The 18,828-nt window shown below is 38.9% G+C and overlaps 1 protein-coding gene across 1 annotated transcript in view; it reads right to left on the bottom strand.

Moving 5' to 3' along the window:
* The window catches only part of CLIC4 (chloride intracellular channel 4), a 64,471-nt gene that overhangs the window by 6,431 nt on the left and 39,212 nt on the right, over positions 1-18,828 (bottom strand). Inside the window, exons 3-4 of the mRNA XM_079130680.1 lie at positions 11,848-11,973; positions 6,247-6,353 (exon numbers count right to left, since the gene is read on the bottom strand). Coding sequence (XP_078986806.1) covers positions 6,247-6,353; positions 11,848-11,973 — 233 coding nt within the window. The remainder of the gene's footprint in view (positions 1-6,246; positions 6,354-11,847; positions 11,974-18,828) is intronic.

The raw sequence follows: 18,828 nt of genomic DNA, 5'->3' as shown, positions 1-18,828 counted from the left end.
ATTCAGTGCTTGTTAAAAAAAAAAAAAAAAAAAATCATTAACATCTTCCTTCTAATTCTTGTTAAATTAAAGTAATGCATTATACACGGGAAAACAAGAATAATACATGTTCTTTATAAGAGTCTGTGGGAGTGTGGGAGGCAGGAGAATCACAAGTTCAAGGCCAGTCTAGACAATTAGCTGGACCATGTCTCAAAATAAAATTTTAAAAGGACTGGGAGGTAACTCCATGGTGGACTGCTAGAGCAGCCATGAGACCTTATGGTCAATCCCCGTGCTGTGCGCAAAAATGAAAAGGAAAGTCTGCCCTGCACTTCTACGGTCTTCCTTAAAATTCATGGAACTTACTTGAGCACAAGCTGGAAATGCACCCAGACTTAGAAAGACCAATAATTAAGTATATAAGTTGAGTTTTTAAAAATGTATGAAGAAGATTCAGAAGAACTACATCAAAATGCAGAAGAGATACTTTTAAAGTTAAATAAATAAGGATTGGGGACAAAACTCAGGGGTACAGCACTTGACTAACATCTACAATCTAGGCTTGATCCCCAGCACCACTATTAAATAAATAAAGTCGCGTAAGTGAAGAAATTTGTACTTGATTGTTATATATTTGCAGGAAGATAGGAATAAGTAGGTGCTGCATATTGCTATAAACACAAAATCACCCTTTTAAAATGTGAAAGAAAAACTGATAGTTTTTACTATCAGTAAATGCCAAATTGAATGTATTACATCAAGTGATGTGTCAAGATCACAGGTCTACACGTTTTATTAATAAAAGATCACCCTAGTCATAGCTATGATCAAGTTAGCTTATTTCACAGAGAAAACAGAAAAGTAACAGAGGGCACTGGAACCCAGAAAAATAAAGCTGAAGAACTAGGAGAGCTCAGTGAAACTGGGGAAGTGACTGGGAATCAAGCCATTTAGAAATAAAAAATTAAAATACAAAGCAACAGATCTGACATATTATAAATTGCATGCCAGCTAATGATAACGCATACAGTGAGCTGGAATATGAAGTTCATAAACTAACAGAAGAATGCACTGAGAAATAGCTAGGTTCGGTAAGGAGTCCAGGACATGATGGAAAATTTTTCATGGTTGTTCTTAAAAGGAAGAAAGAAAAGAGACAGAGTAGAATCCCAAGACTTACAAGAACCAAAGGAAACAGAAAGATGAATTAGTTTGATAGAATTATATGTATCCACATAAGGTATGGCCAATAAAACAATCAAAAACAACTACCAATAGATACCCAAACAGCACCATCAGAGGAACAGTGAAGTTTTAGAGATGCTATCATGAAGGAGTATATAGTTCAATTGAAGAAAATGTCAAGATTAACCACTAGAAGGCAGTAGTAGGCCATCAGAAAGTAGCCCCTTTGTCTTTTGAAGTTAATTGGAAACACTATTATTCTCCAATACCCTTACTACAGGAATGCTTTATCTCTAAATAGCTGTTTCAAATGCTCTCGAAAAATTAGTTATGTATGACAGGGACCATACAGTTTAAATTTAGTCATGAAAGGTTTTTAAAACACACTTCTTTTGCCTTCAGGAATAAAGCACAATTAAAAAGATTAAAACACAGGCACACCAGGGTCAGAAGTGTGGGGAAATGGATACTGCCTAGGTTAGTGGAAATAGAAACTGCTGCAGACCTTAAAAAGAACAATTTGGCAAAATAGAGTAAAATTAAAATGCCTAAACTTTTGACCTATCTGAAATCTAGTGCAAGAACATTCACTGGCAGCATGGTTTGTCACAGTAAAACAGTTGAGACAATCCAGACTCTACCAATAGGGAAATGGTCAAATAAAAACCCATATTACACAATAAGTAGCATTTTTATAAACTGAGGTAGACCATGGAGACTGGAAGGATTTCTACTACATATTAAGTGAAAAAAGAAGACTACATATTGTAAATATATACATAAACACACATTTACATAAAATGTTTGCAAGATTACATAGGTAAAAAAGGGTGCACACTGAATTGCTGGGGAGGAGAGGAGTAATGTGATTGATTAGAAGGAGGGACTCTGAAGTTACATTTTTATATCTATGCCATTTTAACATTTCCAACAGCATGCATGTCTCTACTACTTGTATGATTTGAATAAATAAACTTCAAGACAGAAAGCATTAAATGTAATATGAGCACTTCTGTTAAAAAACAACACAATTCAGGCTGGGGCTGGGGCTGGGGCTGGGGCTGGGGCTGGGGCTCAGTGGTAGCGCACTCGCCTGGCATGCGCGGAGCACTGGGTTCGATCCTCGGCACCACACAAAAATAAATAAAAGAACGTATTGTGTCCATCTAGAACTAAAAAAATTTTAGAAAAAAACAATTCACAATGAAAGCAACAAAGATCATTTTATAATTATGAGCGCTTAACATGGATAAAACCAAATTTTAAAACTACTAATTTTTCCCATATTTTCACTGGTGCATTAGAGTGCTACATACGGTGGGGTCACCGTCACACATTCGTACATGCGCACAACGTGGCGATACGATTCAGCCAGTACTCCGCAGTGCTCCCGTCCACTTCCCTCCCTCCCCATCCTCTCCTCACTCTGCACATTTCCCAGCACCACCTCCTTTCTTTTCCTTTTCCCTCTTTAGCTTCCACATAGGAGAAAACATATCACCTCTGACCTTCTGAATTTTGCTTATTTCACCAAACATAATGTCCACTTTCCTGAAGACGACACAATTTCATTCTTCTTCTTCTTTTTAAAACTCCTATAAAGTTTTTTTGTATTGTTTATTTTATGTGGTGCTGAGGAGCAGACCCAGTGCCTCACACGTGCTAGGCAAGCGCTGTCACTGAGCTACAGGCCCAGCCCAATTTCATTCTTCTTTATGGCTGAATAAAAGTCCGCTGTGTGTATATACCATATTTTCTTTATCCATTCATCTTCTGATGGACACCTAGGCTGGTTCCAGGGCTTGGCTATTGTAAATCGGGCTGCCATACACACGGATGTGCGTATCACTGTAGTATGACGACTTCAATTCGGGAGTGGTATAGATGGGTCTTACAGTGGTTCCATTCCAGGTTTTTTGCGGAATCTCTACACTCACTTCCATAGTGGTTGTACTAATTTACAATCCCACCATCGGTGCAAAAGTGCTCCTTTCCTTCATTCTCACCAGCATTTGTTATTGTTTGTATTCTTGATGGCTGCCATTCTAACTGGAGCAAGAGGAAATCTCAGTGTAGTTTTAATAAACTGCTGCTAGTTTTTTTTTTTTTTTTTTAATTTTTTACTTGTAGATTTACTCAGTACATTTGCCTTATTTATTTATTTTTATGTGGTGCTGAGGATGGAACCCGGTGCCTCACACATGCTAGGCAACCACAGTACCACTGAGCCACAGTCCCAACCCATGCTGCTAGTTTTAACAGGGGGAACACTAACACAATTTTTAAAGGCTAGGTTATGCATCAGCAGGAAATGGGAGAGGAATAGTGAGTATTCAACAATGACTCAGTATACAATGCTATTCATAGCTACAATGATGAACAACCGTCCTCACTCCCACTTTACTAGAAAGGAAGAGGAAAAAGGAGGAAGGGAGAGAGAGAGAGAAAGCAGGCAGCGAGTGGTGGAGTGGGCTTGGGGGCAGAAGAAATCAAAGGAGGACACGGATCTTGAATAAAAAGAAAACTAAAAAGAAACTCCAGAATCCTTGCCACCATTTAAAAATAGGAATGTGGGCATTACGAACTATACCTCAGAGCATATAATGAGAAATTTCAACAATGATAAGTTCACTTCTCTCTTAAGAATAGTATAAATATCAACAGATTAGTTCTATTTGGGAGCTTAGTAAATTACCTAAATTAATGAAATCACAAGACTGAAAAACGTAGGAGATTTGAGACAGGTCATACCTAACCCATTCTTATAAAAGGAATTACCATTCGTTTCTTTTTTAACACTTAAAAGGTCACACAATCTTTTACTACCAATCAAATTGGATCTGTCACCAAAAGATTTATTTATCTATCATCTGCTATCTCTCTATCAGTTTCCCTTTATTCTATTCTTTAAATCTTATTTGTTTACTCTGTACGCCCCAATCTAGCTTTGTAAAGCACATTTAGGCATCTAAACCCTTACTTAAAAGTAGGTCCCCGAAGGTCTTAAAATTGTCCAAACATAGTAGAGTTTGTAAAATATTTAATTTGCTGGTAAAACTAATCGAAACTTGTTGGCTGATTTTTCATGTAAAAATGACAAACCCCAGCTCTATGGGGATTATCAGTATTTGGGTGAGAGTGTGGGGGAATAAAGAATGGATCACAAATTTCCTAGCCTTATTAAAGGCATTTAATTGCACTAAACAGAAAAGAGACATGCAAAAAACATACATAAGGGACAGCCATTAAGCTCCAGAGTGATTTAGAATACTGTTTTCTGAAGTCTCAGGGCAGTGACAAGTCCCTGTAGGGAGAAGTTGCTTGGCAACTGGAGTTCTTATTTACCAATAGGTAATTTAATATAAAGCTGTGTGAGTTCTGTACTGCGTGATCCATTGTTGTCCGTTCTTACTGGTTACAGCACTCTGAAAGCAGTTAAGTGTAGGCGGCTACTTAAGGCAGTAACAAATTGATAGGAAAAAATAGAATACAGAGTTATACTTAAATGAGTCACTTTTTCTCTCCCAACCTTTTCCCTCAAAGAAAAAGCAGACTCATTTTAATCCCCTTTCCTCCCAAGTGGCAAAAGAAATTCAGCCACCCTCCAGCCCTCAAAAGCCACACAGAGAAATAAAACATCATAACTTTAAGGGAGCTCAAAGGACTGTTCAGCAAGAGGACTGGGTATCAAAGGACAGTGTGACGGAAAAAACAGCTGGACAGCGTGAAGGCAGGGCAGAGCAGAAAGACAAGGGAAGTGGGGGTTCCCACCCAGCCGTGTGCTTAGTCAGTAAAAGAAAAATAAGCCAATTACTAAAGAAAATTGTCCCAAACCAAGGCAGCCACTGGAACACATTACAAATAGGCACAAGCCAGGCCTAGCACTAAAAATTTGCCCTTTTTTCTCTTCACTGGAGAAAAACATTTCACGCACGGAATATTATTACCAGAAACCAAAAGAAGAAAACAATTAAAATTTAATACTAAATTATAAAAAGGCTACAATATTAAATTTTCATTATAAAATATAGCCTGAAAAGTTTAGAAATCTGTCTACAAAATAACATAAGGAAATAAGCAAGTGTTTCAGTCTTTAAAAGGGTATTTTCTGGTGTCTAACCGGCATGGACTCGTCCCGCACCTGGTGCTCTCGTTCACTCGCTCCATACAAATCCAGAACCCACCTAAGCTACCAAACCAAAACCACGATGAAGTAAAGTATTTTTAGAAGGTAGTTTTTCTGTTTATTGCTATAACTTTTAAATAATCACTAGCATTCCCTCTCTACAGTTTTCTCCAGGGAGAACAACGCTTAACATCGCCAAGAAAGGAAAATGAGAACTTACTAAATGGTGTATGTCAGACAATGCTCATTAGAAGGGACTGCTTTCAAAGAGACTTCCCTTCTCTATATGTAAGTCTGGTAAATGAAATAATAAAAGTATCTTTTAATAAAAATTTTAAAACTGCCTCTGTGCTACTAAACAATTCAACATGAAAGTATTGCTTGAAACAAAATTCTAGTTTTATGATGCAGAGAAATCTGGAAGGCTGTTGAGTCTAAATATGCTCTGAAAGTAACTTAAAAACTGTTTAAGGGTAATTCACATAAAAAAAAAAAAAATCACCCAGGCTGACTTTAGGCTGCTGGTACCCAACAATAAACAAAAGATTTAGCAAGTTTAAGTAAAGCTAAATCAATCAATTTCAAACCACCACAATCACATCATCCATTATTTTCTATTTGTCTTTATTCTTTGATAGTTCCCATCACAGAAACTTCTCAAATGAAAGAATATAAATTCTCTTCACAGAAACTTCTCAAAAGAATATAAGAACAATTTTTTCAATAAATTTCTCATCACATATCTGTTCTATGCAGAGCACTAGGGTATTATGGAAAAACAGCAACTTAAGTACTATTCCAGTCTATCACCAAATCTCTGGTCAACTCTGAAAGATGCTCTTAATGCTTACGAAAATACCAGGATTCCAAGTATTCATTTACAATCACTGTCATAATACTAGCTTTAATTTTTTTTTTTTTTTTTCAGTGATAATTCAATTTTTGTTTTTTACCTTCATTAGCCTCTGGCCTTGAATTCTTGATGTAAGCAGAGAATTTGGCAAAGATGTCCATTCCAGCAGTATTTGATTCTGGGTGTTTTGGTGAGAGCTTTAAGTACCTGAATAGAAAAGGTGATAGTGTGTTATAGACCCTTCAAAGATGCATTAGCCTAAGTTGTCTATCAACAAAGAACTGGGCTAGCTCTCCTGTAACAGTTATTACTATAAGAAATGCCATCATTTGTTTGCTCTAACATTTTTTAAATGTGATTTTCCTTAGGAAACAAAGCTCTGCAGTGTTTTTGTTCACGTATTAATATTCTTGGCAACCAAAGGCCATCCACACTCCACCTCCATTTGATAGATTAGAATGCTATGGAAACAGCAGATTTGTTCAGTGATCCCTGCCAAGCCGACGGGCATCAGGATGAGACCTCTGGAGTGCTGTCCAAGAGAACTCTCTGTGATGATGGAGATGTTCTACATTTTCAAGGTCCAGTATGGTAGTCATCAGTGCTAGGTAGCTATCTGAATACAAATTTAAATGAATCACAATAAAATGAAATTAAAAATCCACTTCCTTAGTCACACTAGTCACATTTCAAGTGCTCAGTAGCTACTAGACAGCACAGCACTGGCGCCTTCTTGTAGATCTTTAGCATTCCACACACTGAACCAGCCCTGCACAGCAGTACCAGAGATGCTGTCAGAAGGAAAGAGCCCGGGCTGCTCAGCCATTCGATCATCCACAGCAGGGGAAGACAACCCGGTAGGAGGCAGACCATCCGCTTCACACCCTTACCCATACTGACCCCAAACCTCCGTGGTACAGGTTCCATAGTATATTTATAAGGGCAGCAGGGAGCAACAAAAAGATAAGATGTCGGAAACAATACCAAGTGCTCTCACGCACTGTTACAAAGTTTTTCAACTCTGAGAACAGACGCCACACAGCAGCTTTGTGAAACACACGTGTGCGTTTTGCATATTTAGGTCTCAAATGCACAGAACGCACAAACTCAGTGCCTACTTCTCAACTTGGAAAACACACGAAAAGGCTCAACCAGACGTGCTCCCTCCAGGGCCAGCACAGCCCCAGAGTCAGGGCTGCAGGAGTGCGACCTCCGCCCCACTCCGGGAAAATCAATCAGCAGAGGAAAGCAGGAGAGCTGAGGGGGTCTCATACTGAACGAGTTATTTCAATTTAATCGCATGCTAGAAGGTGCCGTCTTCTCAAAGGCGAAAATGAGATAGACTTTAAGAAATTTAGTTCAGTTGTAAGCCGTGTTTCGGTTCAGGTTTTATAATTGCATTTCTTCTGTTCCTGTTTTGGACTCAGGAAGAGGTATGCCTCTGAAAGGTGAGCACCATACGATATACTGGGAAGGAAGATAAGAAGTACCTACTGAACACCTCCATGCTCCAACTGACCTTCCTAATAGGTCTACATAGTCTCTAAATAGTTCTCAATTTTTAATCTTAAATATTTCCCTTATAGACACAATGACATAGAGCTTTTCAATGAACAAACAGTAAATGAGTTTTACCCGAATTTATGCACGTGTATGAATTTCTTCCCTAACTATAAGGTCACCTCCTCCTGCTGTGATCAATTACTAAATGTTTATTAATTTAATGAACAGAATAGTATAGCTACAAGAGACCAATCACCTCATATCTTATTTTACCCAAAAGAAAATTATGTTCCTGAAAGTTTACATACTTGGTCTAAAAAAGCACTGAACAAGTTAAAATTATCCATTAGTGAAAAAAACTCAAATTTCCTGGCCCCAGGATCAGTGGGCATTTTTTATTTGCTACTATTACAGATTAGATCCTAACAGATAAATGAAATTCTAAAGAAGTGGATCAAAAATCATGTCAATTTTTCTTGCATCTTCCCCAAACATTAGATTTAATTCATCCATTATTAGTTTTAGCAAAGAGCTTGATCAAGCAATGATTCTCACTTATTGTGAGCATTCATTTTACTTTTTACAAAAGAGAGGCAAATAATTCGTGAACTATGTGTCATCAACAGAAGAGATGAGAGCACCCAGGGCGTCAGACTTTCACACCAGCCCTTCGTCCCACATCACATCACACACTGTCAAGGGGGACTAGCCAAGAATATTCTAACCTTTCAGGGACAAAAATCTTGATATTTTCTTCATTCTTGCATTAACATAAAGAAAACTGGTTATACACTATTGAATTATCTTTAAATTATTTTACTGTGCTCATTTTTAAAAAGTGGCTTAACATTTATAGAGTTCTCTTCCAAATTTATCCATTATCTATTATCCTTCTATCTTTTTATAAATACTTTAGTCAAGAATAGTTGAATTAAAAATCCAAGTTTCAAAGGCTTTTGGCAGAGTAGTTCAAGCAAGAGGGACTAAAAAAAATACAAAAATACTTTCCCCAGAGGAGAGAAAGATCACTTTAGAACCAACAGTTTCATTCACCAACAAAAGCTCTTTGAGTTAAGCTTTCCATCAGTCTCTAAATTTCAAACAACTGTGGAGTAGAAAATTGCCTGGTATCTGTATTTTGTGATTAAACCAGGAAGTGTTCACCTAAAACACTGTCCTTGGCAGCACCAAGGGCCAAAACCCTGTTGCTAGAAACGCCAGGTCTGGGTAGCAGCCTGCACAGCTCCTCTGCCTCTTCTCATCCTCTCCAGAAACCAGCAGCTCACAGCAAAGCGAAGAGGATCAGCAATAAAGACCCAAAGACTTCTGCTCCCAGAGAGAAAAATCAAGCGGGGGAGCCAGGTGGTCCGAGACCCCAGGTGCAGAGCCACAGGCTTGCAGGCGGTGCGTCCAGCAGCTCTCTCTGCCACCTCTCCACAAGAGCTCTGTGCTCGGTCAGGACTTCACGTGTGCCCAACAGAGCCCCTCAGGAAAGGCATTCACCATCCAAACATGCTGCTTCAGCTCAGCTAAACGGAGACTAACCAAAGTCAAACCTCACCTACCTTTGTAGGCCTTCGCTGCGTTGCTAACAGCCACCTTCAGTCTCACTTGCCTGGCATGATAAGGACGCCATCTTTGATTTCTATCCTACCCTTCCTCTAAACGTCAAATTGGAATTCAATTTTCACTCATGAAGCACAATCATGATTAAAGTTACATTTTGCCTCTTTTTATAAAAGCGAAACCCAATGAAATGGGAGGAGAAAGCGGAGAACAGAGGAGACACACGTTTTTAATGTCATATCAACCTGGCTTAAAAAGTGCCCCGCCTCTGACACCATTAACTGTGAAAGGCTGGACAAATTATTTGGATTATTCATATTCAGTTTCCTTTTTGGAGTCTTCATGAGAAACAGAGACAATCCACAAAATAATACACAAAGCACAGTACATGATATATAATCAGCACGAATATTATTAACAGCTGAAGCATTAGCAGCATCAAAAGTGGTTTCTTCCATATAAAGTTAAACCTTAAAACTTTATTCAGAAACTCTCTTCAGAATATAAACTATTACACATAAACAAGAAAAGTACCCTAGAGAGAATTTGTCACCTCATGAGCATTTTGTAACAAAGATTTCCAAGCATTTAAACTGAAAGAAAAGACCATCTCTGGTTATAGTATCTCTTCAAATCTGCCCCCCAAAAAATGGGGCTGGAATTTCCATACAAAAAAGCAAAATGAAAATGTTTATTTCCATGGTCCAGTTCAAAGCTGTGATGTCTTGCACAATGGATGCCAAGAAATCAGAATATGTTGATATTAGCACTATCATTTCTCTTAAGGTCAATACCCCTGAGAGGAAAAAGAAGGAATAATAAAAAATTCTTGATTTTTTTACTGTTGTTGAAGGAGACTAGAAAGGAATATGGGAAAATGTCCATTCGACTAAAGTGGTATATATATGATCAACACACTGATTTCTAAAACTTAAACTTGGCTAGGCATGGTGGCACACACCTATAATCCCAGCAGCATGGGAGGCTGAGGCAGGAGGATAGAGAATTCAAAGTCAGCCTCAGCAACTCAGTGAGACCCTGCCGCTAAATAAAATACAAAATAGGGCTGAGGATGTGGCTCAGTGATTGAGTGCCCCTGAGTTCAATCCTTAGTACCCAAAAAACAAAACAGAAAAACCTTGGAGGAGTTTAAACAGTAAGTACTTCATACAGTGCTTTAAAACAAAATATAGGGGCTGGGGAGATAGCTCAGTACCCCAAAAAAAAAAAAATATATAGTTTTCTTCATAAAGAATGAGTAAGTCATTCAAAGTTTCTCTACTTTAAGATAGTTTTATTAACATTGGTCTGGAGATACTTTATTGGAGTTGAAAGGTAGATAGAAAGTGGGGAAAAGAGAGGAAAGAAGTCTAAAGCTCTTAGAAAGAAGGAAGGCCGGCAGAGAACAGGCTCTTGGAATTACAAAAAAAGGACTGAGAGAACCCTTTCTAGTCGTAAGGCTGGCCGGGGACTGCCAAGCAGGGGCCGCTCTGCTCTCAGTGGGCAGTGGGCTGGTGTAGGAGGAACTCGGTTAACCCACTCCAGCAGCCTTCCTGCCTCCACCCAGCCCTTATGGCCCGCAGCCACGCCTCCTGCTCCCCAAAAGAAACACTATTTCTTCAAAATGAGTCCTGTACCCTAAAATGCCTGTCACTCCTCTTTCATCTGCTAGATGCCACTTTTTTTCCCTTTAAATCAGGCTTATTTCAAGCGCTGCCTCTTCTCTAAAGCCTTATTCCTTCCACTCACCACCCCTCCCAAACTTGACTGAAGGCAGGGACTATGTCGTATTCACTAGTGTATCTACACTGTTTTGTGCCCAGTAACTGCAGAATGAATGAAGGAATTAACAAGTGAATGGATGGATAATAAGCAATTGATATTAGAACCCTCTCACCTAATAATCCCATTCCTGGGAAATTTATCTGAACATGGAGGGTAAAAGTCAAGATAACTAACAAGAAAGGCTTGGGTTAAACGAAAAGAAACACATCAGCTTTTGGGATAATGAAACTGAAAAAGCCTAAAAGAAACTAATAATGTTTTGAATCTATGCCAAGATTACAGCAGGATCCAAAACTGAATGTCTGCAATTTAGTTAACTACCCTTGTATTATATGTACAACTTGGAGATCTGGAATACCTCCAAGAAATAAGTAAATATAAATCCCACAACAGTGTGAAAAGTCACTTGCCCTGGACTTTTCAGAAAGTTACCTTTAAAACTGAGTGAGAGCAAATCCAACAGCACGCACCACATGCCTGCTCAGACATTCTGCCTGGGGTCCGTGGGACCTATCTGCTCCCAACCCTCCTCTTCCCTGGACTCTCTGGGTTGGGGGCCAACAGCCCACAAATGAGTCTTTCCTGACCCTTCCCATATGTCTCAAACCTGCTTTCACCAATTCCCAAGAGCTTAGACACATTCCTACCTTTCCCAGTATGACTTACTGGCCTAGCAAGAAGTCATTTCTGACATCTATATAGCATTAATTTACAAGCAACTTAGAAAAGACACCTTGCCATTCTAAATCAATGCTATGAGAAGTTAAGTACCATCAGGTAAAGGGTCTCTAAACACAAATAATACAAAGCTACAAAAAGATGGAAATGTTTCCATGCACATACTTACTTGGGAGGACATAAGACTTCTTCAAGAAATTCCTCAATCTTATTTACATCCGTTTTGACTTCACTGTTGAAAGTTATAAATGGTGGGTGGGTCCCGGGAGCCAAGTTCTGCAGGTCTGCAGGCTTCCTGTTAGGCAAAATAGAGGTCAAAATGAGAGTTTTTGTTTGTTTGTTTGTTTAAAACACTAGGAAAGTAAAAATACTTTAGCCTATAATCCCAGCAACTCAGGAAGCTGAGGCAGGAGGATTACAAGTTGGAGGCAGCCTCAGTAAGTTAGCAAGGCCCCAAGCAATTTAGTGAGACTCTTCCTCAAAATAAAAAAACTTAAAAGAGTGGGGGTGTAGCTCAGTGGGAAAGTACCCCTGGTTTCAATCCCCAGTACAAAAAAAAAAAAAAAACCAACAATACTTTAAATTCTCAAGAGTGGTTCTAAATTTTAAAAAGTATTTTAGAATAAATAAGATACAGAATTTTTTTTCACTAAGTCTAAGAGTTGCAAAAGTCCTTCAATAGACAGCCAATCACCGCAAAGCACATATTCTATGGTAAGACCATTAAGTATCTTTCATCTTTCAACCAAAAAACAAAGTCCTTCATTCTCATTCCAAATTTAACTAAGGTGCTTATTAGAGATGGTGGTAGAACAAGGGGTGGGGAAAGGCTTGGGAAAGTCAATCTCTGATTTTTGACTCTGGTACCAACTGTGCCTAAAATGGAAACTATCTAGGCCTTTTTGGGGAGGGAGTAGGATAAAATACAGGAGAACAGCTGATCCTGCAGTCTTTCTCAACGATAAGATTCCAAATCTTGGTGCTACTTCTCTTCATTTTCAAAGGAGTTCAGACTTAAGAAGGAAAAAGATCACCAGATAATATAACAAATTATCAAAATTACTACAATAACTAGACATGGTGGCACATGCCTATAATCCTAGAGGCTTAAGAGGCTGAGGCAAGAGGATCTCAAGTTCAAAGCCAGCCTCAGCAACTTAGTGAGGCCCTAAGCAACTCCACAAGACCCTGTCTCTAAATAGAATTTAAAAAGTGGTTGAGCGCCCCAATCCTGGTACAAAAAAAAAATTATTTCAATAGCATAATCAATGGGAAAAGGCACTATAAAATATTATAGTGAAAAAGACTTAAAATCTATATTAAAAGGATTTTTGTTCACACTTTTGAAAGTCATCAAAAGATCAAATTGGAATGTGTTAAAAGAAATTAATAGGAGATAGATAAGTGAACTCATGGAAATATGTCAAATATCACAACTGTCCAAGGAATTAAAAACTAAACAATGAAGCCATTTTTTTCCTCTTATTAATTAGGAAAAACTGAAAATACCATAAAATACTAATAAAGATAGCAAAACTTCATACTTACTACTACCACTAATAGCAAGGAATACTGTTACTAAACAGCTAAAAAGCAGAATGCCTCACCCAGGCCCACCATGAATATTTGAATACATAAATGGGATGACCAGATACAGTGTGTCTCTTGATGATAAAACATGAAGCAGGGCTGGAGATACAGCTCAGTTAGTAGAGTGCTTGCCTTGCAAGCACAAGGCCCTGGGTTCAATCCCCAGCACCGCAAAAAAAAAAAAAAAAAAAAAAAAAAACCCATGAGGCATAAAGTGCCATGAAGCATTCCTACCCCAAAAAACTAATCTAATCAACCTTGGGGGTTTTCTCAAAGTGTGATCCAGGCAACCCCTTGCCCAGAGTAGTCCGTGAGGTCAACACCACCCTCCTGTACTAGGGCACTATCTGCCTGACCACTCTCACGCACAGTGCAGTTTTCCAAATTTACCTTGGCTACCTGGCATGTGACATGTTAACACTGACACAGATACAAGTCTCCTCTTCAATTAAGGCAGACATTCAGGAGGGACTATTATTAAAAAGAAAGAAAGAAATTCAGGGACATAACCAAATACAATGAGTGATATGTGTTTAGACACTGATTTGAACAGACCTGCCACAGATAAAAAAGATACTTTGGCAATAACCAGGAAAATTCGATTATAAACTATAAGAACTAGGCATAACAATGGCATCGTGGTCAGGTAAGAAAATGTCCCTGTTGTTTGGAGACATCAATGAGGTTAGCACGGGTGAAATGACATAATGCCCAGGATTTTCTTCAAAACATTTCAGCCAAGAAAATGTAGTAAGATTTAAAACATTTCAGCAAACATAGTAAAATCTTGGTAACTAATGGGATTATGGAGAAGTTTATTCTATTCTTGTATAAGTTTGAAAATTTCCAATATTAATTAAAAAATTAAACTTTAAACTTAAAAAATATATATATTACTTCAAAGAACTTCCCCCCTCTCATTATAGCTCATACACAGGAGGAGCTAGCTTGCCTGCCTTCTTCCTTCCTTCCTGAACACAAATGCACAGAATCTGAATGAAATAAAAGTTATCTTTAAGTGGATCATGAAGATGAAATACTTGGTTGTTAAAAGAATTTTCAAAACAGAGGGCCCTACAATCCATCCTTAGCCCTGGTCTCGTTCATTCATTTATTCGATTTCTCTCTCGAGCTCCATCTTTCAATCCAGGTTGGAGAGTACCTCTTCTGTCTTCGAAGATTCACATTCCAATCAAAGACACAAACACTTATTTAACTATTTGATTAATCCAATGTTCTAACTTAGAAACCCCCCTCCATCCAAGCTCTAGGGCTGCTCGCTCTTCCAATCAAAGACACATTTTCTATCAACTTCAATGACAACCTAAGCTCCAAAAGATGACTTCTAAAAGGTCTGATTTGATTTTCAACCCTGATTCTTTCCCTGAGCACCTTTAGTCTGACAAGGTAAAGGTGAGTACAAAATGATGAGATGCATGAAACCTGAGGTCTTCCAGACCTATATTCATTAAAATAGGGGTACGCATATAATGTTACAGTTACTTTTTGTAAGTATTCAACTCCAAATTATAACTATTATGGTTTGGATCTAGACTGTCCCTCAAAGTCTCATGTGCTCAGAGGTGGGGCTTCTGGGAAGTGATTAGGTGCTGAGGGTGAGCTCATCAATCCGCTGCCGGATGAATGGACTCCTGAGAGGTGGGACCTATGGGTCACCGGGAGAATGCTCTGGAAGGGTTTATCTTCTCTCTGCCCTTTCTCTCTCCCTTTGCTTCTTGACTGTCTCAAGTTGAGCATCTTCCTCTGCCATGCCCTTCCACCATGACGTTCTACCTCACTGAGGCCCAGAGCAAAAATGGAGTTGGCCAACCATGAACTGAGTATGCTGAAGCCATGAACCAAAATAAATCTTTTCTCCTCTAAATTAGTCTTGTCAGGTATTTTGGTCTAACTAAGAGAACTAATTCTTTTTTTTTTTTTTTTTGCAAGTGATTTTTTATATTTTGGCAGATGTTTGTAACAACATTAACAGAAACAATGATACTAGCAATAAATGAAAAAGAAAATTAAAGTGTTCACAGAAGCCCTAGGGTAATCAGCCTCTCTCTCTCTGAGTGCCAACTCTCAGGTGGAGAAACAGAACACAGCCAGGACTCACTGAGAGCAAAACAGAAGGCTTGTCAGGCAAGAGCCGTGGAGCTCAGCACCATGCAGTTGCATGTTGGGGTGCGGCTGGCCCAAAGGCAGAAGAACTAATTCTTTTCTATCCTTCACCTCATTGGTTTCTTTTATTTCTTTATCATCCAGACATCTGTTCTTTATTGAAAGATGAAAGAATCCTGTATGTTCAAGACCACAGTCATCTTTAGTTCAGAAGTCACTCACTCACAGACTCATTTGTTCCCACTGGCAATATACTTACTCTTCAATTCAAGAAGTTCTTATACATAATCAAGAGTCTAGAGACCCCAAAAGTTCAGGGTTCATATATTTATTTTCAAATCTTAATATTTTTCAATTTAAAAAAGTTAAACAGGCTGGGTCTGGTGGCACATGCCTGTAATCCCAGTGACTCAGGAGGCTGAGGCAGAAGAATTGCAATTGAGGCCGGCCTGGCCAACTTAGCAATGCCCTGTCTCAAAATGTAAAGTAAAAGAGACTGAGGATGTAGCTCAGTGGTAAAGTGCCCCTGGGTTCTATTCGCAGTACTAAAAGAAGAGAAAATGTTTTAGAAAGTTAAAACAAAAACTAGCACAAAGGTAAGAAAAAATATCTCACCAAAGCAAGAAGGCTAATAAAACTTGTATAAAGTACACAAAAGAGGGGCTGGGGGTAGCTCAGTGGTAGTGAGAGAGTGCCTGCCTTTCAGATGCAGGCCCTGGGTTCTGTCCCCAGCACTGGAAAACACACACACACACACACACACACACACACACCAGCCATGGAGTGATGCCAGGATGAGTGGAACGCTCTTTCCTCTTGTCATGTATAAATTGTGATCACCTGGAAAACAATTTTCTCATTCTAAAGTCATAAAGCACATCAATCAGCAATTTTACAACACACAGCAAATTATGTGCCTAAACATAAGACAATAATAACACAAGTTTGTCCTTTTACAAATAATTTTTTCATGAACGGGGTACAGTTGGATAAAGGGGAAGTACGCCGGGCTTTTAAATAGCCTGTGAGAGGAACCAAAACAAATAACAACTATTACTTCTATAATTAATTATGACAGCTTTTAAACTCTCCAAGCAAAAACATTAGAGGAGGGACTAAGGTGGCATGGCGGAGAAGAAAGAACCAAAGATGGAATACAGTGGACTGGATTAAAGTCCCAAACTGAATAGCTGTCATTTACTCACTACATGACCAAGTAGATCCCAAGCTCTCTGGGCCTGGATTTCCTCATCTGTAGATCTGCTTTGCCTGTATAAATAAATCAGATAGTGCCTGAGGATATGAACTAAACAAAGTATGCCGACAGAAGTCATGCCTGCTTTCCAATCGCATTAACTGAGCACTACACAGAGGACAGGATCAGCAGTTTTAACTTGAATACAGCTAATGGCTCATAACTGGAGATCCTGCATTATTAGCCAGTTTATAATAATAAACCCTGATTTAGAGGATATATTCAACCAAGGAACGTGAAACCAGGCACATAACTACCAATTTCCCAGTAATCCATTTCTGAAAAGCTACACATATTTTAAAAAACTACAAAGGTAATGAAATTACTTTCCAGAATTAACTGTTGAGATGCAGGACAACCATCTCAGGTTATTCAGAGTAAAAGTAGATTGAGAAGAAGCTATGATCCCTCTAAATGCATTAGCAGACTGCACCTAAAGGGACAAGTTCCAGGCAGAGGGGTGATTCTCTCACAAGAGACTATCAACCAAATGGAGACTAAGAGTGTGACATCTAGTTCTCAGCAGGCACTCCAAGGCCTCAGGTATTCTGTTTGACACACAAAGGTTCATGTCACAGATGCTTCGCAGATACTTAATACTGCAGGAATTGCAGTTTGAGAAACATGAAAATGAACTGAAAAACAATATAGCTAAAAATAGGACATCTTTGGTTTATTTCATAAAAGGTCTTCAATAAATACTCAAAAACTCATTCAAACTCATTCAAATGTTCCCTTAAGTGACATCTAGAAACAGCAAGGGCACGAGGCCCAGGCCTTGAAAAAAGGCAAGGCTAGTCCTCAGTGTCTGGAAGTCTCCCCACGAACCTGTTTCTTCTGGATAAAACAAACTCTTCTGTTCTCTCTCAGTTTGTTTCTAGATGAAGAAAGGAATGAAGAGAAACAAAACAGGAAACAGGGTAATGAAGAACAAAAGGGAGGAGCCCTATAGGATCTAACACTTTCATCAACTTAAGCGTCTCCAATTAAAATTTAATTCCCTACGCTTGGACCAACTGGAGGACACTGGGCTGGTAGCTCAGTTCCAGCTGGTTGGTATAAAAGGAGCTCAGCATAGTTATCCAACACTGGAGCCGGCTTGTGAGGATGACCTATCTGTAACTAGCCGATGGCTAAATGAAGAAAAAAGTCTAAGAATGTAGAACTTATCTTTTAAGTAGCACTACTTTTTACAGGTGCCATTTTTCGAGGCACAAAATTAATTCACACATATCAACAGAATACTGGACACTACATAAAAACAAATAATCCCCTCCCCACGAAAATTAATCCCACAGAATCCTTTGTTTCAGAACACATTATTCCTACTAATTATTCCTTACTAGATCTGCTATCATTTGGCTTGACTAATATTAAGATCACTGAAGGACCTTAATGGACTCACCAAAACACACACAAAGACACCAAGACTCCTGGTTATTGTCTATCTATGTGTCTCAGTGTAAGCAGTAAAAGGATTTTATGGATTTCAATAAATGTGGCACACTGCTAATCTTTATCTACTTCAATATCTATTTGTGGAACAATATTTTTAAAAATAGCATACATGAAAAGTGTAAGGAATCCAGCCTCCCCACCACCTGTCAATCTGCAGCTCCACCCGCCTCTTACATTACAGGAATTTCCGGCTTACGCTGCCGCCATCTTGCTGCCTCCCACGGTACCGTCCTAACATGTTATTGGTCCATCAGTCAGCCTGCAAGAATTCTCCTCCCCGATTGGTTCCTCCCAGCCCCCGAAATTCCAATATCTGGGAGAAGCCATACGCCATCTTTTCTTCCCTTCTCCCCCCAGCCCCCCAGAAGATGTGAATCGTTGGCATAAAATAAAGTCCCTTGTGTGATATCTCGTGTCTGCGGAGCGTTTTTCTGGGAGCTATCGATGAGCCACAACTGCCCCTAACAAAAAGATTATAAATACAACTTCTATAATTTTTAATGTATTTTAATAATGCCATTTTTGAGTAAGGTTCAGAAGTACTTTCACTAATAATTTTCCTAATTCAGCTCTTAGCATCCTCAACAGGATTTATCTATCATCGTTGAAATCATCTCGAAAAGAACATAAAAACTTGTGGTGGCAAAGATCTCCCTGTCCCTGTGTGTGTAGGAAAGACAGAAAGACAAAGGCAGGGCTGAGGAGATAGCTCAGTTGGTAGAG

The sequence above is a fragment of the Sciurus vulgaris genome (assembly GCF_902686455.1).
Source record: "Sciurus vulgaris genome assembly, chromosome: 1".
Classification (NCBI taxonomy): domain Eukaryota; kingdom Metazoa; phylum Chordata; class Mammalia; order Rodentia; family Sciuridae; genus Sciurus; species Sciurus vulgaris.
The sequence above is the reverse complement of the archived record's forward strand: the minus strand, read 5'-3'. Positions and strand labels throughout refer to the sequence as shown.